This window comes from Arachis stenosperma, chromosome 8 (genome assembly GCF_014773155.1).
Source record: "Arachis stenosperma cultivar V10309 chromosome 8, arast.V10309.gnm1.PFL2, whole genome shotgun sequence".
Lineage (NCBI taxonomy): Eukaryota > Viridiplantae > Streptophyta > Magnoliopsida > Fabales > Fabaceae > Arachis > Arachis stenosperma.
In genome coordinates this window covers 21,685,409-21,708,850 of record NC_080384.1, presented here as the reverse complement: position 1 = coordinate 21,708,850, position 23,442 = coordinate 21,685,409, and the positions used below count along the sequence as shown (strand labels likewise).

The following is a 23,442-nucleotide window of genomic DNA, read 5'->3' as shown; positions in this document are numbered from 1 at the left end:
GATAAAAAAGTAAGATAAATGATATATTTTAAAATAATAATTTTTAATATTTATTAAAAATGTGAAAATTGCATAAAAGTTCTCCAATTTAAATTTAAAAATTAAAAAAGTTGGAGTACGATTTGATTTATATTTAAAAATTAAAAAAAATTTAAATTACATAAATAAGAGAGTCTAATTTATTTACTCTAAATTTTTTTAATTTTTTAAACACAAATCAAAGAATTTGAGTATAAATCAGAACCTTTTAATTATTAATTTAATTAATTAATTTTGCGTGTAGATCCAGCTAGAAAACACGCTTGGTAGGGTATGGGATGCACTTTTTTCCTTCTATGTCAAATGGAACGCAGTTAATTAATTAAGATTAACAGTTCCAACAGTAAAAATAACCGTCAGACATAGAAAAAAAACACACAACTTTACTGTTACGACTATTTCACATGCAAGCATAGATGATTATATCACTGAAAAAATTATACATAAATATCAGATATATTTAAAGAAATTAAAATTTAACAAATAAAAAAATTAAATTGAATTGAACTGGCACGGTCAAGATACAATATTTCTAAGAACTAGCTAACGAGGTCCAAGTACTATGTATGTACATCAACAAATTTAATAAACCATCCTTAAAAAAACCCAAATAATTAAAGAAAAAAACTAAGAACTGAAGTAATAATTTGGACGAACGGGGATTCAATGGAATCGAGGAATTTCAATCTTCGGTAGGGTCAAGAGACGGGGCTTCTTCACCGGCAGAGGGCTAGAAACCTCGTCCTCCACGAAGAACTTGTTGGACAAATCTGGAAAAGCGGGCAGGTTCAGATCGAAGTCGCGATGACTAACGGTGTGAGTAGACCCAACCCCTTCTGAAGCAGTAACGGCACTGCCAGCAGCGGCAGATGCAGATGCAGCGGCGCCGCCATCGTAGTGGCAACGCTTGTGTCCTCCCAAAGCCTGTCCTGTTGGGAAAGACTTATGGCAGATGGAACACTCGTGAGCCTTGCCTCCACCGTTGGATGCTTTGGAAACGGAACTGTTGGTGACGGCGGAGGAGGTCGAGTGATGGTCTTCGCCGCCAACGGCGGCAGTAGCGAACTTGCGGTGGCTGGCCTTGTGTCCACCGAGTGCCTGATAAGATGAGAAAGCTTTGTTGCAGACAGAGCACTTGTAGGTGAGATTGGCGGTTGGAATTGGAGCCGACTCATCAACAGATGGAGCAGGAGAGCAGGGAGGCTTGGATTGGACAGCAGTGGCGGTGGCTGTGACTGTGGGGATGGTAGTGGTGCCGCGAGCAAGCATGATGAGGCAGAGAGCGAGGTACTCTTCCTCGGAGCAGTTATGGGACAGTTCCATTCTGTTGGCACGCTTCGAACGCTTTCTCTTAGCCCAGGGTGCTTCCAAGTAGCTGAGATTATTAGTTTCCTCAAAGCTGAAGGAAGGTCCTGCAGCGGTGGGGGATTTCAAAGCTTCTAGTGCCATCTGAGCGAATGAAATAAAAATAGAAATTGGTGATGAGAGAAGTGTTAGGTTGTTAGCCTTATAGTTCTAGTTGTTGCTCTTGTTGTGTGGTTCGAATTTGAAGTGAGAATGGAATCGGGTAAATAACTATATATAAAGAGAGGGGGTGAGAGTTGGAGCTGAGAGAGGAAGTTGCGTGACGAGTGATGAGAAAGTAGGCGTACTGCCCAACTTATAATTATAATTATATAAATGAATTTGTTCAAGTGAAATTTTAATAAAAGATTTTTTTAAGGTATTTTTTAAGATATTTTTAAAAAATAAAAATAATTTTATATTTAAATATTTTATATAAAATATCTTTTTATTTATTAATTATGTTTAAATATAATTATATAAAAATATTTTTTATTTATTTATTATGTAAAAAATATTTTATTTAAATTAAAAAAATACAAATTGTAATTTTTTAAAAGATATTTTTTATTTTTTAATATTTTATTATTAAAAATTTATTAAATATGTCAAAAAATTAAAAAAGTTTTATTAAATTTTTTTATTAATTTAATTATACTTAAATAAGTACAATATTTAATTAATTAAATTAAGTTAAATTAAAATTGATCTACTAATAGATATATATACAGTTGGAGGAGAGTGCAGCACATTTTAAAGCGTAAGAGATGACAAGAGTTAGCTTAGTTCACTACTGACCGTGGCCCCCTCAAGTCGGTCAAACAAAGTGTCACCAAATTGTAACTGCAACTGGCATTCTATTTATTTTTATTGTATTAACTAAAATAATAATACAAGTGATAGAAAGACCAAGTGCAAATTCTACAAGACCGGTTCTAAGTTTCTAGTCAATTTTTTTAAAGGTAGAGCCAAAAACAAATTAGAGTAGTTGTTCTTTTTGTTTATCTAATTTGCTAATAAATGTGTATTTGGTAAATGCATTGCAAAGTAAGAAGTACGTTTAAATTCTTTTAAAATTTTAAATTTTGGTTTGACAAATTTTTTATTTATAAACGCAGAAGTGATTTTGTCCTCAAAATTATATTTATAAGAGGTAATAATTTTTAATTTTTGTATTTTACCAATGAATTTTTAATATTAAATTTTTATTTACCTCTTATCAATTTTATTTTTTATGTATTTTATTTTATTATTTATGAAATTTTTATTATTTCTATTTATATGAATTTTTTTTTATTATTTATTATTTTTATTTTTTGTAATCAATTATTTGACATTATATATTTTTATAATTATAATTTTAGTATATTATTTTTTATTATTTTTTTATAATATAATTTATTAATCCCATTAGGTAAAGTAAATTAAATAAAAAATTAATCGTAAATAATAATAATAATAATAAATTATAGCATACTAAAAAAAGTACTAAGAGTACGAAAAATATACTATATAAAAAATATTATCAAAATTTTTTTTATTTATTTCAATCTCTACCAAAATAAATATTTAATTTTTTATTATTTTAATATTCTCTGAAATTTATATTTTTTAATTAAAAATATATTTTGTCAATTTTTATGTTATTTTTATTTTAGTAAGTAAATATTAATTTTATTTTAAAATTAATTAATAATATCTATTTAAATATCTAAATAAAAATAATAAGATAATATACAAAAATTATTTAAATTGATATCTATTTTAATAATTTTTTATTTAAAAATAATTTTGAGTAGTGTAATTTAAATATTTATTTTACTGTCATCTATTTTGATATAAAAATTGTCAAATATAAATCATCTTAATATAATTTTATTTTTTATTAAAATTAAATTTATAAAATTAATTTTTTATAAATTTTTATTTATAAACTGTAATCTAAAAACACATTAAATTAATAAAAAAACGTAGTCTAAACTAAAGTAAAAATTAAAATTAGAGTTGGTCCATGGCAGCCGATATCACAAAAAGGACTTATCTTGGTCAATATAAATTTTTGGGGCCGACATATGAATTTGAGCGAAATCACTGTGAGGCAACTTGAAAACGAGTCATTCATCACATCATCAATTTATTATCATTCATTCATAATGCTATTATCTACTTGTATGCACTGCGAAATTATTTTTGAAAGATAACAAATAATATTAATTTAATATTAATAAAAATGGGGCACACAGCCGCTTGGTTTGTTATATATGAGGCGGGTGATTGAGAGAGGAATCAAGTTAATTAAGCAGCCAGATCATATGTCACTGAACAGGAAGGACTTTTCTTCTTGTGGTGTACAAATCACTTCACTAACAAGTGGTCACTGACTCTATGCAGTGGATGACTACTCAGTGTTATCACTATTTTTTTAAAATAAAAGTTTGTTATACATAAAATAATTTTATAGACATTTTTCATTGTTATTCAAAATTTTATCTTTTTTCTACTTGGGTTTTAAGTTTTAAATTTAAATTTTTAGAATTTTATTAAAAATTTAGCTAAAAACTATTATTAAAATTAAATAGATTTAATTCAATTTCAAAAATTAATTAATGAAACGAGTAATATTTTACACTTATAAATTATTTGTGGATATTATTTTGAAAAATATGAAACTTGTAATAATTAATTAATTATTATAAAGATATTTGTTAAGAAGATAATGATTTTTTAAATTTTTTATATAATTAATACATTAAAAATATAAACAACTTATTTTTTAATACATTTTTTAATGATATTTTTAGGACGAGTTTTACTAACTAAGGTCCTAAAAACACATTTAAAAATACCATAAAAAATATTTAACTAAAAATTATTAAATTTTTTTATATTTTTAATACATTAAATATAATTAAAATTTAAAATTTTTTATTAGTTATCAAATATTTTCGTTTTAGTAACCACATTTGTTATTAATATCCTTTAATTATTTCCTTAGAAAATAAGTAAGGTGATTAGAATTCACCAATAAAGAAAGCTTAAAATTCAGACTCGTTTTATTATCGTAAAGCTGAAGATTATTTATTCTGTCATTAAAACTTTCCTGTGTATGTGAAGATACTTAATTAATTCTAACTTTTAGGTATTTAATTTAAGCGAGTGGGGGGCACATTGCACCCGTTCCTTTTAAGAAAGCAGACTTTTAAGCACTTGTGAGTGTGTGTATTGTTTAATTTACTGCCTTTTTTTTTCATCTCTTTTATTATCTAAAAGAAAAATATAGGTAACTAATAATATTATTTAAAGTCTATTCAATTATATATTTATTAATTTGACTTTTCTTATATTAATATGATTTTATTAGAAAGATAACCAAATATCTTAAAACATAAAATAATGATAAAATACTTAGGGTTTAAGGAATGGTTTAGGTTCATTTACAATATTTTGTCAATTTTGAAGATGAAATGTAAATTCATATATCTATTATGATTACTTTGATTAGCATACTTCGAAAAATAAAAATATTATGTACATAACAATATTAGATTTTGTTAAATGTGTTGAAAATATTGAAAAGTTTTTTTCTTTTTTATCAAAAATACAAGTTAATTTTTTTAAGCTTCTTATATATATGCAATGCACTGGGAAAAAAATCCTTTTATACTCTTTTAATAACTATCCTTAAGATAGTCTTAGCTTTAGGTAAATCCAATCTTATTTTATTTGTTGTTTTTCTCTGTCTTCGTCTCTCTAAAGCAATTCAAACAATACTATTCATCAAGGAATAGTAGTAATAAAACGTGAGAATAATTAATCTGAAATACAAATGTGGTGTATATAAGTTTAGTTTTGTTAACATTATTTTTGGGCTTGTTTGAATATTATTTTTAAAAAATAAATTTTTTAATAATTTTTTTAAAAGATTTTTTACAAAAATAAAAGTAATTTTATATTTGGATATTTCATATAAAATTTTTTTTATTTATCAATTATGTTTGGATAAAATGATATAAAAATAATTTTTGTTCATTTATTATGTAAAAAATATTTTTTTAAAAAAAAGATCTTTTAAAAAAAGACTCTAAATTGTAACTTTTCAAAAAAATATTTTTTATTTTTTTAATATTTTTATTTTTACTATTAAAAATTTGTCAAACACACTAAAAATAAAAAAATTAAAAAAGATTTTTTTTATCGATTTAATGACACGGAACAAACACTCTTTTTTTTTGCAATGGAAACAAACACAATTTGTGATTTTTTTATTAAGGTGAAAACTCAAGTGTAGTCGACTTCACGTGAAGTTGATTTCTCATAACCGTTAGATGAAAATTTAGTCAAATTACTAAAATCAGTCAAATCATTTAACGATTTTTAAATATCAACTTTACGTAAAGTCGACTATACCGGAGTTTCCACCTTTTATTAAAGACCAATGTATATGAAACAAAAATAATTAAGTCATTTTAAAAATAAATAAAGTTCACAAAAATCAGTATTATCCTTTAGATGATAGAAGTTTCGGAATGGAGGGCGCAGGTGAAGTTGAGTTTTGTTTGGATTAGGGTATTGAGTCGTGCGAGGTAACTAGTCCAAGGTTTGGATCAGATTTTTATTTTGAACTTTGAAGAATGGGAAAGGTTGATTCATAAGCACCAAGTTCATGAACGTGTGAATTCCTTCCTTTTAAAGAAAGTCTAGAAACCACGGCAGTTGAATTTGGAAAGCTACGCGAACCATCCGTATCCGTGTTAAGTTAATTTAAGCACGTGCTTTCGTCAACCCCATTTTGCTATGAGTAATCATAAGTAAAGGAATTGGGTACTCTTTTTGAATTGGTCCCGATTCAGTGTCATGCATGTCCTTCTATTTTGTAAACTTGGTTGACTTTAAATGAGTAGTTTTAACTGAATTTTTTAAATTTAATTTCTTTATATTAAATTATATTTTCTTCCAACAATGCTACAGTGAATTTTTTTAATTAGCAAAGTTTTATAGTTTTGATAGAGAATTTTTTTAAACCAATAATTAACTAATAAAACAGTAATGGAGTAAAAATTATTAAATATTTTTTTTATAAACAATGAGATAAATTATTTGTAAAAAAAAATCTAGATTACATAGTCACTATTCTAGAAATATAGTTCTAATTGAATCTATAAAGAAATTAAGAAAAATATAAATAGGTAAAAAAAAAACATGACAATAATATTGTAAATCATATCTATATAAGGTGAGTCTATCCATGTAAGATAGAATTTATTTTTCTAAACTATATAGAAGTTTCTGTTCTTTTCTACTGCAACGGTTCAATTCCCAATGATAAAGATCAAAGGACCCGTGAATGAAGATATTAAAACTTGAAGCCACAAAGTTACATCAATTTTTGAGTCAACTTTCATCTAGAGGTTATCAAACATCATTGTACAGGTATACAAGTTAGCACTAGAAGATGTTAATAATTTTTTTTTTTAATAATCCTTGAGGATTCTTAACTTAGAGTAGGTGGTAGTTTTTGGCTAAATAGAGCCAGTTTATAAATCTTACCTTACGTTATCGAGATATATATATTTTTTTTTCAAAAATGAACTTATTTCAACAAAATTATAGTGAATTTATAGTGCTATCAACACAGAGGTGCTGCCATGGGACTCCTTTGATGTGGATATGAGAAGATAAATTCACCAATAATCAAGGGACTAGGGATAAGGTAAAAACATTACCTCAACTCAACCTTTCGTCTGTGCTTTTTCACATCTTATGTGCAATATTGTAGTTATGGAGAACGTGGAGAAAAGACTCAAATGAATATCCACAAATATTATACAAATGATTCGAAACCATATGTCTTCTAAAGCGGAGCTTATTAATCAGCAACGCCTCCTTAGAAATTAATCGGAAAAAATTTTGAATTTTTTGAGGTACTTTAAGCCTTCAAATCTTAGAGTAAAGTTCGGCCTTTTCAACCTCTAAGGTAGAGCTGTCAAACGGGTTAGCCCGGCTCGTTAAACCCGTGGGTTAAATGGGATGGACCGTTTTAAACTCGCTTTATTTGCGGGTCATAATTTTTCATCCCGGACCGTTTATGGTCAGCCCGATGGGTTAAACGGGTCAGCCCGTTTATCTTTTTATTTTATTTTTTGAAAAATATTTGACAAAAAATATCACTTTTAGATCAAAAATCTTTTAAAAATAATATTTTTTTTGTTGATAGGTCGAATTTTCAGGTCGGATCGGAAGAAATATCGGCTAAAAGTGCTATTTTTTAAAAAAATAAACGGGCCACCCGTTTAGCCTGCGGGTTAGCCTGTTTAACCCACCATTTTTTCCGGAAAATCGGGCTCAACCTGTTTAACCCAAAATTTAAACGGGCTTAATTTTAGAGGCAAAGTCCGTCCATTTAAATGGGTAAACAGGCTGACCCGATGGATTTAGCCTATTTTGACGGCTCTACTCTAAGGAGTTTAGATAGAGACTACAAACTAATTTAATAGTTAATAAACTATTTGAATTCAAAAGCCACACAACTATATCCTCCTCCAAACATAGCTCTAAGACCTTTAAGGTAGTGAAAATAGGTTGTCAGTTCTCTTGTAGAACATAATGCGCTCTAAATTCCATTCATTTTCAATAACAATCAAAAACTCTCCCATCACTGACAACGCCATCACTATAACGCATATATGCAGCAAATGTTCTATATTTATCAACAAACCTGATTTCACGTGCTGATGATAAAATTGTACGCTGAATTTGAATAGCATATAAGGCTGGATGCGGTTGACAAGGAGTTGAATATTGATGAAATTAGAGACATAACTTGGAAAGAAGATAACAACAACAAAGAAGAGGAATTTGAAACCAACTTTGAAATCGATGACGGAGACGAGACAGACAATCTGATAGTACAAAATGAAGTAGATGCAGTTGTAAACCAACATCCCTTTGGTATTCTGTCTTTTATGTGAGCTCTAGATCTAGCAACCATGCATGCCACAAAATTTTCTGAGTATGCGAATATGGGTATATTATGTTTATTCATTAAAGTTACCATTACCATTTTTTTATTTAGCCTTGGCTGACTAATGGTAGTTCACATTTAATAGGTGAAGGCAATGTTGTGGTAGAAGTAAGTGAGATTAGTATCCGAATGAAATTTGGTTATAGAGAGTCGATGATCTCTGCAATCAAAAGCTACACTATCTCTAAAGGAATTGATTATACTGTGTATGAGTCAGTGCCACAAACATTCTACACAACATGCAAGGGGTATGGTAGAGGATGTGATTGGCTTATCTAAGCTAACTTGATTCGAAAGAAAAGTTGTTAGAAGATCAAGAGATACAAAGGCAAACACACATGTACCATGGGGATGATTTGACAATATCATGCCAAGTTGGACATAAACATGATTGTAGATGATATCAGACCATTGGTTGAAGCAGACCAATCGATAAAGGTGAAATCTATTGTTGTAGAAGTTCAATCCAGGTTCAACGACACTGTAAGTTACCGCAAGGCTTAGTTGGCAAAGCTAAAGTCTGTCACAAAAATTTTCAGTGATTGGGAAGTTTCCTACCAAACTTTGCTAGTCTGGTGTAAAGCAATGTGTGCCACAATGTTAATGTCTCATGTTCAAATAAAAACTCTTCTTGTTTATCATGAGAGTGAGGAGGTGCATGGTGTAAGAGTTCTTCAATAGGTATTTTGGAGCTTCTATCCATGTATTACAATATTTAGACACTGCAAGCTATTGATGCAGGTTGATGACACACCTTTACGGAAGTACGTAATGGCTCAACCCTCTATAAATGGTGGCTCCGTTTTGGTGGATCCATCCCAAAGTCACTAGCATGACCTAAGATAGAGCGATGGCCAACAGATAATTAGAAAGCATCAGTCCTTTGTTAAGAAAGTTGAAAGAATGCCTCGGTCTCTCTCAGTACCTAAAACAAACTCATGTCTCCAAATGGGTTCAACAAACTGCAGGATTCTTCTACTAGAATTACCAATTATGGTAGGAACAGTTTTGCTTGCGGCTATGGTTGTGATTCCAATTCTGGTTGTGGTAGGTAAAAGTTAGGATTTCATAGATTGAATCATATCCGCAAGATGATCGAATTGCGGATATTACATCTATATCCGCAGATCCAATCTTCGAATCCGCATAAATATATATATATATATATATATATATATATATATATATATAAAACTTTCACAAGCCTTAATTTTTCTTCTTCTCCCATTCTGCACCTCTCACCTCACAGACCTCTTCAAACCTAAGATCTCACCCACTAAGCACCACAGGCATCCATACTTAGTGCTACCATGCCAAAGACTAGTAGTTTGCTAGTTCCTCTCTTCCTCACCGACATCACTCCTCGCTTTCTCATGTTTGTTTGTTGTCTGGTTTACCGTGGCTCCTATCTGCCTCGTCTATTATTGTGGTGCCGCCTAGCGGCATCGTTGCCTCAGATGCATTGCAGCCTCTGTTCTCCTCCTCACATCATTGTGCTCTGTTCTTACCGAAGTTGCTTGGTGTCCTTCATTCCATACCTCCGTTCTCCTCACATCGCCATCCTTTGTTCTCCTCTTCTCTTCTCATCGGAGTTGTCTTGTGGCTTTATTCTCATAATTAATTTTTTAATACATATTTACTGAGTGCATATATGTTGGTTTAATTTCTTAATTTTTTCGAGTAAGGAAGAAATTAACAGCTGAACTATTGAAGCAAGAAATGTATGGTAATGTTGTAATTTTCAACTGAGTCAAGCGATACACAATGTGAAGGAAATTTTCAATATATTTTCGATTTTGTTTTGAATTTTGAGATTATTAATTTTTGTTATTTGAATGGGTATATCTGATACTCGATCCGATCGGAAAATATGTGGATTGGATCCAATACTAAAAAATGCGGATATGAGATCTAATTCGACCCAATGATCCTAGTGCGGTTTAGGTGGTGACCCTGGGGGTGAGGGGCTGTGGTTGATTCACCTTGGGGACTGCATGGAGATTTCTCTCTGACAACCTTAGGTGATTTTCATATTGTTGAGTGTACCAATCATAGTACACTAGAAGATGGTGAAAGTCGACAATTTTGTCTCCTATTTGCAGCTATTATATTGATGATTGTTCCACATATCGACTGAAACTTTGTTCCTTTCCCTCCAATCATGGTACTGTGCTCTGGTCAACCACCTGCAATGAGCTTCTCTAATCTAAAAAGTTTCTCCTATTGGAAGTTATACAAGCCCGAATCGGCGTCTCATTTGGTGTGTTGGGTGCCATTCTATATGTTGAGTTTGAAAAACTAATCCCTGTGATGAACAAACATTATAATTGTTGGTTTAACTTATTTGGTTTAGTGTGCAGGAAAAACAAATCAAATATCTTGGCCCAAGAAATAAATAATTAAAGCGCACACACGGTGATCCATCAAAACCAAGCCAAGCCCTATCACAAGTCCATGAACCAAATATGAGGAAATAAAGAAGTGAGCCCAAAATCCTTCAAGTCTCATACAGTTACCTACTCCCACACTCTAAGAAACTTTAAGTGTCATGCATGTCTTTCTATTTTGCAAACTTCGTTGACTTTAAATTAGTAGTTTTAACTGAATTTTCTAAATTTAATTTCTTTATATTAAATTATATTTTCTTCCAACAATGCTACAGTGAATCAGCCAATGAGACTAAGTATAATTAATTGTTATCTTTTGGTGAATTTTTTTTAATTAGCAAATTTTTATAGTTTTGATAGAGAATTTTTTTAACCAATAATTAACTAATAAAACAGTAATGGAGTAAAAATTATTAAATATTTTTTTTATAAACAACGGGATAAATTATTTTTTAAAAAAAATCTAGATTACATAGCCACTATTCTAGAAACATAATTCTAACTGAATCTATAAAAAAATTAAGAGAAATATAAGGAGATAGAAAAAAAAATATGACAATAATATTGTAAATCATATCTATATAAGGTCAGTCTATCCATACAAGATAGAATTTATTTTTCTAAACTATATAGAAGTTTCTGTTCTTTAATCTACTACAATGGCTCCCAATGATAAAGATCAAAAGACCCGTGAAACGAAGATCGATTGAAACTTGAAGCCACAAAGCTACATCAACTTTTAAGTCAACTTTCATCTATAGATTGTCAAACATCATTGTACAAGTGTACATGTTAGCACTAGAGGATGCTAATAATTTTTTTCATAATCTCTGAGGATGCTTAACTTAGGCTAGGTGGTAGTTTTTGGCTAAATAGAGCCAGTTTATAAATCTTACCTTGCTTTATCGAGGGTTATATATATTTCTTTCAAAAATGAACTTATTTTGACAAAATTATAGTGAATTCATAGTGCTATCAACACAAAGGTGGAATAGGACTCCTTTGATGTGGGTATGAGAAGATAAATTCACCAATAATCAAGGGATTAGGGATACGGTAAAAACATTACCTCAACTCAACCTTTCGTCTCTGTGCTTTTTCACATCTTATGGGCAATACTGTAGTTATGGAGAGCGTAGAGAAAAGACTCAGATGAATATCCATAAATACTATACAAATTATTCGAAACCATATGTCTTCTAAAGTGGAGCTTATTAATCAGCAACGCCTCCTTAGAAATTAATCGAAAAATTTTTTGAATTTTTTGGGATACTTTAAGCCTCCAAATCTTAGAGTAAAGTTCGGCCTTTTCAACCTCTAAAGAATTCAGATAAATACTACAAACTAATTTAATAGTTAATAAACTATTTGAATTTAGAAACCACACAACTATATCCTCCTCCATACATGGCTCTAAGACCTTTAGGGTGTGTTTGTTTGAGGTGAAAATGGGAGGAAGGAAATAGGACGGAAAGAAATTGGAAGGAAAATAACTATTTTTATTTGTTTGGTTGAATGAAAAAGTCAAAGAGAAATAATGAATAGTATAAAAAAATGAGTGGGATTCACTAAAAAATGTTTTCCTCCAATAATGGATGGAAAATGGAAGAAAAATGTATTTAGTATCAATATTTCAATATTATTATCTATTTTTTAATATATTTTAAAATATCTAAGGATAAAATTGTCTTTTCATAACATTATATACTATTTCCTTCCTCCTCATTTTCCTTTCATCCAAATATATCTAAGGAAAATAAAATTCCACTCAATTTCTTTTCTTTCTCTTATTTCCTTTCTCTTCCTTCCTTTCTATTTCTTTCCTTCCAACCAAACAAATCCTTAAGGTAGTTAAAATAAATTGTCAGTTCTCTTGTAGAACATAATGTGCTCTTAATCCCATTCATTTTCAATAACATAATCACAAGCTCTCTCATCAAGCATGTCTTCAATAAATTTGACAAATCAAATCAATTTTTATTTTTTATGTACTCCAAACAAAAAATTGATTTGCATATTAAACCAATTCTAATTTTAAATGGCTCCAAGCACATAGTAATAGATTATTCTTAGGAGTAACATATCATTTTGATTCTAAAATATTTAAGTTGTGATAAAATAATTATCGTAAGAAAAAAAAAGACATTTTGATTTTAAATATGATCTCAATTTAACAATACACAAAATATTTAGATACATACTCCAAAAAGAATTTTAGATATTAGATCTTGATATAATAATTTTTTTATTTTTTTTAATAGTTGGGTTACAAACTCGACCCAAAATAAAGAGAAAAGAAATAAACAGCCTAATTCTCAATCATATCCCTGTTGATATTGCCATAAAAGATAATAATCAAGAATAGAACATTATTACTAATCTAAAAAACATGAGGAATAAAAAAATCACCCCTAAAAAAAGTTTTTTTTTTACTAAATACTAGGATTATAATAACTCTGCTAAGGTATCTGATCTCTATTTTTTATTGTATTGTTCCATCACCAATAGAGTATATAAGACCACCTCTCTATCAATTATTGTCATGCTTGCACACTTATTTCATTTAGATGATCATGTGACTTCTGATGGAACATCTACCTATAGTATGTCTTTGAAAAATTAATATTTTTTTAGAGTTATGTGCAAAATCACATGTAATACATACAATTCCAAGATTTTCATCATTACATATTTGGATCTAATTAATACTACCACAATATTACTTTACTTAATGACCCCACATAATTCATGAAAATCTCAAGTAGCAAATACTAATAGTATAGGCGAAGTCCTACCATAAAGACCACTTCTAGACAATCAAACATAATTTGTTTATTATCTATTAGAAAATATGGATCAACACTACAAAATTCTACTACTCTCATTTTGTTTATTGACCATTTTTTCTCCAATTGTTAATGAATTTAAACTCCTTCTGCGAAGCATATTGAACCTTGATATTATTGAAATGTTGTAGAAAATTTTTTTTAATAGTTGTCACCTTGTCCTTTGGCCCATATCACCCAGACTACATCATTGATTTTGAAAACTACCCGCTCTAGAGCCAAACTATACTCTTCTAACAAGAATTGGACGGATATTTCAATGTACTTCGTCAAAACATTAACTCTAGAATCTGCATTCAAAAACTCACATAAACGCACAACAATATTATTTTCAGCATTCACAAGATAATTATCCACTGCCATACCTTGTTTTGAAATAACATATTCAGCACAAATCTACCAAGAACATTCATTTTCAATGTTCACAGCGGGTCCTAAACTACTATTAGTCCCTTGAATAGTAGTTGATTGTACTTGTTTCTTTTTTCGATAGACATTTCCCATTCTTTTAGCTGATACATAACAAACTCCCATGCATCCTCCCACGATGTGTCATTTCTTTCAAAAATAAATTAGTTTCTAATCCTCTATATCACCCATATTATTACAAACCAACAATTTATCCATCTTCTCTTCTCTCTATCACCCCCTCTTTATAAAATCCCAATAAATGTTGAATAATTAATTAATAAATTAGTTATAAGCAAGAAGGATTAGGAAATTCAAAAATTATAATTTGGAGAGTTACCTATGAAAATTTTATTTAGAAAATAAAATTGAGTGCAAAAATGTAGATAATTACAAAAAAACGGGTATTGACGTTAAAATTGGTTGTACCGGATTTTGTTATATTTAGATACAAGACATGACGTACCTCGTTGAGCATTCCAGACTCTCTGTGGAAAGCAAAGACTGCTTTTTTTTGGAATTTTATTTTGTACTTAGTGTATTTACATTCTCCATTTTTGAACACATACTTGTATATCCCTCTTAGAGGTTGATTTATAGAAAAATATGTTGTATTTTGTTTACTTCTAGGTTGTATTATACCTTCTAGCCGGCATTGTCTTCACAGGTCGAGATTAGTATGAAGGTCGAGATTAGTTTGTGTGTGTGTGTGTGTGTGTGTTCTTCACAGGCTCATAGATATATCATTATTCTTCAAATAATATGTATGTATTTCAAGTTTTAGATGTCGTAATACCACACCACCTTTGATTTACAACTATAGCATAAGACTTTATGTGGTAGGGTATTAACATTATGGTATCAGAGCAGTTCGTTCCCATAGAGCCTAAGGGATAGACTGACAATGCTTCTGAGCATACTCTAGATTGTGTGTACATGCTATTTAGGATGTCTGATTGACAAATATAGCATAATTGTTCATAAGCATACTTAGGGGATTCAAAGCACTATACTTGAGATATTAAGACTGATCATCTTAATATCAATTGCTCAGTATGGACAAGACCCAAATAGCATCTCGTGTATGTAAACGAGGTCGAGGACGAGGATGAAGAGGTGATAAGAAAATCATCCCGTAGGATAATTCGACCGATTTTGTGGCTGAAACGATGGACATGGCTGCTGCCGTTAGTTTTACTGCTGTTGCTACCAACCGAGCGGTGGATAGGATGGGACAACAAGCTGTAGATGGTAATGGACATGATGGTGGAGACAATATTATGAGTATGCTGGTTCTGATGGAGATTAAGAAATTTTCATAGTTAGTTAACAAGAGTAAAGTGGTGGAGGACTGGGCAAGGAAGAGTATAGCGGCAAGAAGTGACCGCCGGACATTCTATAAGAAGGGTTAGAAGGATTGGTACTAGCCCGAGATTATTGTTTGAACTCGATAATGGTGAATTGTAGTGAAAGTGAATGTCTAAGTGTTGATTTACATTGGTTTTAAAAGGTCAATGACGTTTAGTTATAGAGATAAAGAGATTCAAGGAGATTTTTTGTTGACGTTGATGAATAGTCAAGTTCTTGAGGGCAAACGATCAGAGTAGCACGACGGAAGCGTGTGGCAGCATCAATTTGGTAAAATCTCAATGAATGAGTTGCCTTGATACCCTTATCAATTTAAAATGTGAACGAAGAATTAAGATGAAAATTTGAACTTTTAAAGTGAACCTCAACTGTAGTTGATAGTGTTAGGAGCAAAACATTCCGTGTAAAGGAAGTTCCGGTGGTTAAGGTTACTGGTTAAGGATGATCCCACCTATATACTGGTGATTAAATTTTGAGGGCAAAATTTTGATTAAGGTGGGTAGGATATAAAACACCGATAAATGCTGAATAATTAATTAATAAATTAGTTATAAACAAGAAGGATTAAAAAATTAAAAATTATAATTTGGGGAGTTACCGGTGGGAATTTAATTTAGAAAATGAAATTGAGCGCACAAATTTAGTTCATTGCAGAAAAACGCGTACTGGAGTTAAAATTGGTTGTACCGATTTAAAATTGTTCAATACTGCGAGTGAGAAAATTGAAACTATAAAAATGATAAGAAAAAATATTTAAAACGAAAGTTCAAGCACTTATCTTAAAGGTTTTGGCTCAAGATAGGGCCAACGAACCAAAAATTACCAAATGGGTCATGTTGGGCCCAAGCTCATGATACATAAGTTCATAACTTAGCATTTTAGCACCCAATACCCCCTATTTTCAGAGAGAGCAGCTAAAAAGAAGAGACGAGAGAAGAGAAGCCCTAGCCTTACACTATTCATCATCCTTCATTTGTCCATAACTTTTGTTCTGTAGCTCCGATTGCTGCACTGTTTGAGGCTACATGAAGCCCTTACCTTTCTCTTCATTTCTACCTAGCTTTAGCGGAGTAATCTTAAGAACCCATCTCTATTTTGAAGTTTGTTTCTGATTTTGAATTTGGGTTTGAGATATTGAGGGAATGGTGATTTTGATGTTTAAGAAAGACTTAACATTGAGTTCTAGTGAGATTTTGACCTATGAAGACGTGACAAGGTAAGAAAACTCTTTTCTTTTGATTTTCTCTAATTATGTATGAAATCCTAACTTGAAAAATATGTAATGTTGATTTAATTATATTTGGGTAGAGTTGCTCGGTGATTTTTTGTGCAAGTTGGATTTGCTCGAATTGAGTTGATGCGGGGGGGATTGCTTTCTTTGATTGGTGGAGCTTTTGTTTGGAGAATGATTGATCAAGTTTGGGTCCATTCCTTTTGGTTAGGAAAGTCAAGTGTTGGAAAATGCCGTCATTAAAGTACAGGTCTTAATTTTGAATAGACATTGTGAAACACTATGTGACAAACTAGGTTAATTGTACCTAGAATAGTGTTGAATGAAAATAATTGTTGTCGTGGATAATTTGTGCCTGGTGTGGATTTTGTGTTGGTTGATGATTGAAATGATGATGCGTGTTAACATGAATTTGAGTAATGATGCATATATATGGTTGAATTGAAAAGTGTTGTGGTATGTTCGTCTATGAAAGGCTAAGTGACGAGAATTGGGCCGGAGGCCGTGATAGAGTGAGGTATCCCCTATTTGGTAAGTTATGGTAAGTTGGTGGAATTAATTGAGTGAATTGTTTCCCTTGGCATGTTTTTGATATTGGATTGCTTGTGAATAATGTATGAACTTTGGATTCTTGGATGATTAAATGTGTTGATTTAGAAGACTGATTGAGGATGAAAGTTGATGGATGAATAGGGATTTAATGTGTGGAGTACGGTTTGAATTTGGGTATTGAAAGGGAAGAATGGTTATTGGTTTGAAAAGTAAGGGAGTTAGGAATTGTAACTTGTAAGGTGCAGAATTTTGTGTAAAACGTGAATTTTGACTAACTTTGATGGGCTATAATTTGGCACTCAGAGCATGAAATTGAATGAACTCTATCTTAAATTGAATGAACTCTATCTTAATTTTGTTCATGAAATATATTTGATAAAAAAATATTATGCATAATAAATAATAATTTTTAAATTTTATCGGATTTAATTATATTGATTCATCCGATTTTAACATATTTTTATTGGATTTAACTATTTTTATCAAGTTTGATTGAATTAATTATTTGATCGGTTTAAATAATGATTCAACCGAATTGATGATTAAATAATCAAATTTTTAACAAAATAGCACTGAATTTGATAAGTACGGATAAGATCCAAATAGAAACAGGGGCTTGATTGGTTTTTGTCAATTGCTAATTTCATTGATGTTACTTTATTATTATTGTTATTTGTGAGTAATTGTGATTACAATTATAAAAAAGAATGCTCATGAATAGTGTTGGTTTTGTAAACATTACAGCCATGCATGACGCAAATTGAGAATACCATACTAAATTACCAATACTCCTAAATAGAGGGCCCAATTAAAATGACCTCAAGCTTAGTTTCCTTGACGTATTCAAGCTTTGTCTCCAATGTCCATAAAAATAAAAGTTATCGCCAAAAAAATATAAAAAAAAGAAGAGGCTGATATTTTTCAATATCAGAAGAAATCATGAGTTATATATCGAAATGGATATGCATAAAGTATTTATATTAGTATGATATTAGTACAAAACATAGGTTAAGATTTAATCTTTTTATTTATTTTAAATTCAAAATCTGCAAAATACAAGTTGTAATTTTAAGTGTTTTATTTTTTTAAAATATGAAACCTACAAAATGCAGATTATGTTTTATTTTTTTTTAAACTTATAAATAGTAGGTTGTGTTTTGTATAATTAAAATATTTTAATCCAAAAATATTGCCTATAAAATTTATTGTCATTTATTTCCTTTATATTTGTGATTTTTTTGTGACAATTAGTAGTGTCAAAAAAATTGGGGGAGGTGAAGTTAAGACTATGGAAGTTATTGCAAATTTACAAGTGTGTTATAATGATGAGATCATACCAAACACACACAAGGGAGTGACTTTTGTGTGTGAATGTCTATTTTCTTTTTCTATTCCATGCACATGAGTTTTACGGAGTTACAAAATGGCCTTTGTGAAAACATACAATGTCACATTTTAAAGAGGGTGAGCAACATTTTATACATGAATCATGTACAAGTAATTGGTGGGTTAATACGGTTTCAAATAATTCCCATCACTGACAATGCCATCACTGATGACGCATGTATGCAGCAGATGTTCTATATTTATCAACAGACATTCTACGCAAAATGTAACGGGTATGGTAGAAGATGTGATTGGCTTATCTAAGCTAACTTGATTTGAAAGGAAAGTTGTTAGAAGATCAAGAGATATAAAGGCGAACACACGTGTACCATGAGGATGATTTGACAATATCATGCCAAGTTGGACATAGACATGATTGTAGATGATATCAGACCATTGGTTGAAGCAGATCCATCGATAAAGGTGAAATACTGAAATCTATTATTGTCGAAATTCAATCTAGGTTCAACGACACTATAAGTTACCGCAAGGCTTAGTTGGCAAAGCTAAAGTTTGTCGCAAAAATTTTCGGTGATTGGGAAGTTTTCTACCAAGCTTTGCTAGTCTGCTGCAAAGAAATGTGTGCCATAATGCTAATGTCACATGTTCAAATAAAAACTCTTCTTGTTTATCATGAGAGTGAGGAGGTGAATGGTGTAAGAGTTCTTCAACAGGTATTTTGGAGCTTCTACTCGTGTATTATAACATTTAGACATTGCAAGCTATTGATGAAGGTTGATGACACACCTTTACAGAAGTACGTAGTGGCTCAACCCTCTGTAAATGGTGGCTCCATTTTGGTGAAGCCATCCCAAAGTCACTAGCATGACCTGAGATAGAGCGATGGCCAACAGATAATTAGAAAGCATTAGTCTTTTGTTGAAAAAGTTTAAAGAATGCCTCGGTCTCTCTCAGTACCTAAAACAAACTCATGTCCCTAAATGGGTTCAACAAACTGCAGGATTCTTCTACTAGAATTACCAATTGTGGTATGAACGGTTTTGCTTGCGGCTATGGTTGTGGTTCCAATTTTGGTTGTGGTGGGTAAAAGTTAGGGTGTTCATAGATTGGATCATATCCGCATCTGATCTGCAAGATGATCGGATTGCGGATATTACATCTGTATTCGCAGATTCAATCTATGGATCCACATATATATATATATATATATATATATATATATATATATATATATATATATATATATATATATATAACTTTCACAAGCCCTAATTTTTCTTCTTCTCCCATTCTGCGCCTCTCACCCCACAGACCTCTTCAAACCTAAGACCTTACCCACTAAGCACCACAGGCATCCATATTTAGTGCTACCATGCCAAAGACTAGTGGTTCGCTAGTTCCTCTCTTCCTCACCGACATCACTCCTCGCTTCCTCATGTTTGTTTGTTGTCTAGTTTACCGTGGCTCCTCTCTGCCTCATCTATTGTTGTGGTGCCGCCTTGCAACATCGTTGCCTCTGATGCATTGTGGCCTCTGTTCTCCTCCTCACATCATTGTGCTCTGTTCTTACCGGAGTTGCTTGGTGTCCTTCATTCCACGCCTCTTTTATCCTTACATCGCCATCCTTTGTTCTCCTCTTCTCTTCTCATCAGAGTTGTCTTGTGGCTTTATTCTCATAATTAATTGTTTAATACATATTTTTTAGTGCAGATATGTTGGTTTAATTTCTTAATTTTTTCGAGTATGGAAAAAATTAACAGCTGAACTATTGAAGCAAGAAATGTATGGTAATGTTGTAGTTTTCAACTATGAGTCAAGCGACACACAATGTGAAAGAAATTTTTAATATATTTTTTTGTTTTGAATTTTGAGATTCTTTTATAATTTTTGTTATTTGAATGGGTATATTTGATACTCGATCCGATCCAAAAATATGCAGATTGGATCCAATACTAAAAAATGCGGATATGAGATCTAATCCGATCCAATGATCCTAGTGCAGATCAGGTCGAGATTTTGACCATATCTGACCCGATTCGCGAACACCCCTAGGTAAAAAGGAAGTTGATGTTGCTGATAAACTGAAAATTGATGTTGTTGCTCATAAGCTAGAAACTGATGATTGCTCATAAGGGGAAACTGGTGCTATTGCTCATAATGGGAAAACTAGTGCGGTCTACGTGGTGACCCGGGAGGGAGGGGCTGTGGTTGATTCGCCTTGGGGATTGCATGCAGAATTCTCTTTGACAACCTTAGGTGATTGCCATATTGTTGAGTGTACCAATCATAGTACACTAGAAGAGGGTAAAAGTCGATAATTTTGTCTCCTATTTGTAGCTATTATATTGAGTATTGTTTCTCATATGAACTGAAACTTTGTTCCTTTCCCTCCAGTCATGGTACTGTGCTCTGGTCAACCACCTGCAATAAGGTTCTCTAATATGAAAAGCTTCTTCTATTGGAATTTATACAAGCCCGAATCGGCGTCTCGCTTGGTCTGTTGGGTGTCATTCTATATGTTGAGTTTGGAAAACTAATCCATGTGATGAACAAACATTATAATTGTTGGTTTAACTTATTTTGTTTAGTGTGTAGGAAAAACAAATCAAATATCTTGGCCCAAGGAATAAATAATTAAACCCACACATGGTGGTCCATCAGAACTAAGCCAAGCCCTATCACAAGTCCATGAACCAAATATGAGGAAATAAAGAAGTGAGCCCAAAATGCTTCAAGCCTCATACAGTTACCTACTCCCACACTCCAAAAACCTTAAAATCCAATTTCAATACAACTTAATCCCTCTTGGCTTCCACCGAAAGCCAAATCTTTTATTCTCTCTCCTCTCTCCTTCTCTTCAGTCACGTTACATGTTAAACAAGAAAGAAAGAAGGAAATGAAAAGTGCAGAAGCTATAGAGTGTTGAAGAATAAAAAGCTTGTCTCCAAAACCAAGAAAGAAGAAAGAGCTACAACCAAGTAGCCAACTTCATTTGGTCAGAGCACATCAAAAAGTATCTTCCCTCATTTGTGCTATGCCAAGGAACTAAGAAGAAATCCACAAAGTCTCAAGCACAAATCAAGCAACCATGGAGAAATCAAAGTCAAATATCGATAGCAGAAGATCCACGGTTCAAATCAAACTTGGAGCCAAAGCAAGACTCCACGGTCAAGATTGAAGGAATTTGAAGAAAAAGGATGAGAGACAATGGGTAAGTTGCATACAACAGATTCGGATTTCTCTCTCCTCACTGACGAAGCCACTACAAGTCTGTGAAGGAGAAGAATATAGTAAGGATTTTGAATTAGATTCAACCTTGAAAGCTTCAGTCTTCTATAATAAGGGTAAATGGCCAAGGGTTGAAGGCAAGAAAGTAAGAACAAAGTACAGAGTTTGGTTCTCATAGCTTCCTAAGCTTGTTGAGTTCTTCTCCTTTTATGTTGTTCATTGAGTGATGAGCGGATAATTTATACACTTTTTGGCATTGTTTTTAGTATGTTTTTGGTATGATCTAGTTAGTTTTTAGTATATTTTTATTAGTTTTTAGTTAAAAATCACTTTTCTGGACTTTACTATGAGTTTGTGTGTTTTTCTGTGATTTCAGGTATTTTCTGGCTGAAATTGAGGGATCTGAGCAAAAATCTGATCCAGAGACTCAAAAGGACTGCAGATGCTGTTGGATTCTGACCTCCCTGCACTCGAAGTGGATTTTCTGGAGCTACAGAAGCCCAATTGGCGCGCTCTCAACGGCGTTGGAAAGTAGACATCCTGGGCTTTCCAGCAATATATGATAGTCCATACTTTGCCCAAGATTTGATGGCCCAAACCGGCGTTCAAAGTCACCTCAAGAAATTCCAGCGTTAAACGCCGGAACTGGCACCTAAATGGGAGTTAAACGCCCAAACTGGCATAAAAGCTGGCGTTTAACTCCAAGAAGGGTCTCTACACGAAATTGCTTCATTGCTCAGCCCAAGCACACACCAAGTGGGCCCGGATGTGGATTTTTATGTCATTTACTCATCTCTGTACACCCTAGGCTACTAGTTTCTTATAAATAGGACCTTTTACTATTGTATTTTCATCTTGGGACATCTAGTTCTTAGATCAGAGAGCTTTTTGATCATGTTTTACGATTGAACTCAATTTGGGAGGCTGGCCATTCGGCCATGCCTAGACCTTGTTCTTATGTATTTTCAACGGTGGAGTTTCTGCACACCATAGATTAAGGTGTGGAGCTCTGCTGTACCTCGAGTATTAATGTAATTACTATTGTTCTTCTATTCAATTCCGCTTGTTCTTTGTCCAAGATATCACTTGTTCTTCAACTTGATGAATGTGATGATCCGTGACACTCATCATCATTCTCACTCATGAACAAGGTGACTGACAACCATTCTTGTTCTACAAGCAACCAAGGCTCTAGTGAATATCTCTTGGATTCCTGATAACACGATGCATGGTTGATCGCCTGACAACCGAGTGCTCGCCTGACAACCGAGTGCTCGCCTGACAAACGAGCCAGCCATTCCGTGAGATCAGAGTCTTCGTGGTATAGGCGAGAACTGATGGCGGCATTCAAGAGAATCCGGAAGGTCTAACCTTGTCTGTGGTATTCTGAGTAGGATTCAATGATTGAATGACTGTGACGTGCTTCAAACTCCTGAGGGCGGGGCGTTAGTGACAGACGCAAAAGAATCACTGGATTCTATTCCGGCCTGATTGAGAACCGACAGATGGATAGCCGTGCCATGACAGGGTGCGTTGAACATTTCCAATGAGAGGATGGGAGGTAGCCACTGACAACGGTGAAACCCTTGCATAAGCTTGCCATGGAAAGGAGTAAGAAGGATTGGATGAAGACAGTAGGAAAGCAGAGAGACGGAAGGGAAGGCATCTTCA

At 32.2% G+C, this 23,442-nt stretch overlaps 1 protein-coding gene and 1 long non-coding RNA gene across 4 annotated transcripts; one reads left to right on the top strand and one right to left on the bottom strand.

Moving 5' to 3' along the window:
• Positions 1-514: 514 nt before the first annotated feature.
• LOC130945123 (zinc finger protein ZAT10-like) lies at positions 515-1,641 on the bottom strand. Its single transcript, XM_057873809.1, has one exon. It carries the CDS (start codon positions 1,486-1,488, stop codon positions 703-705), a length of 786 nt encoding a protein of 261 aa, XP_057729792.1. The 5' UTR covers positions 1,489-1,641; the 3' UTR covers positions 515-702.
• Positions 1,642-6,640: 4,999 nt separating this feature from the next.
• Positions 6,641-22,789, top strand: LOC130946816 (uncharacterized). 3 transcript variants are annotated; one of them, XR_009072362.1, is made up of 4 exons: positions 6,641-6,813; positions 7,019-7,093; positions 8,145-8,406; positions 8,490-9,045. It is a non-coding gene; the product is annotated as an uncharacterized LOC130946816 (long non-coding RNA). The 3 variants fall into 3 exon arrangements; XR_009072361.1 differs by having other exon boundaries at positions 6,660-6,813; positions 6,994-7,093; XR_009072363.1 differs by lacking the exons at positions 8,145-8,406; positions 8,490-9,045 and adding an exon at positions 22,148-22,789 and having other exon boundaries at positions 6,660-6,813; positions 6,994-7,093.
• The last annotated feature ends 653 nt before the right edge of the window (positions 22,790-23,442 follow it).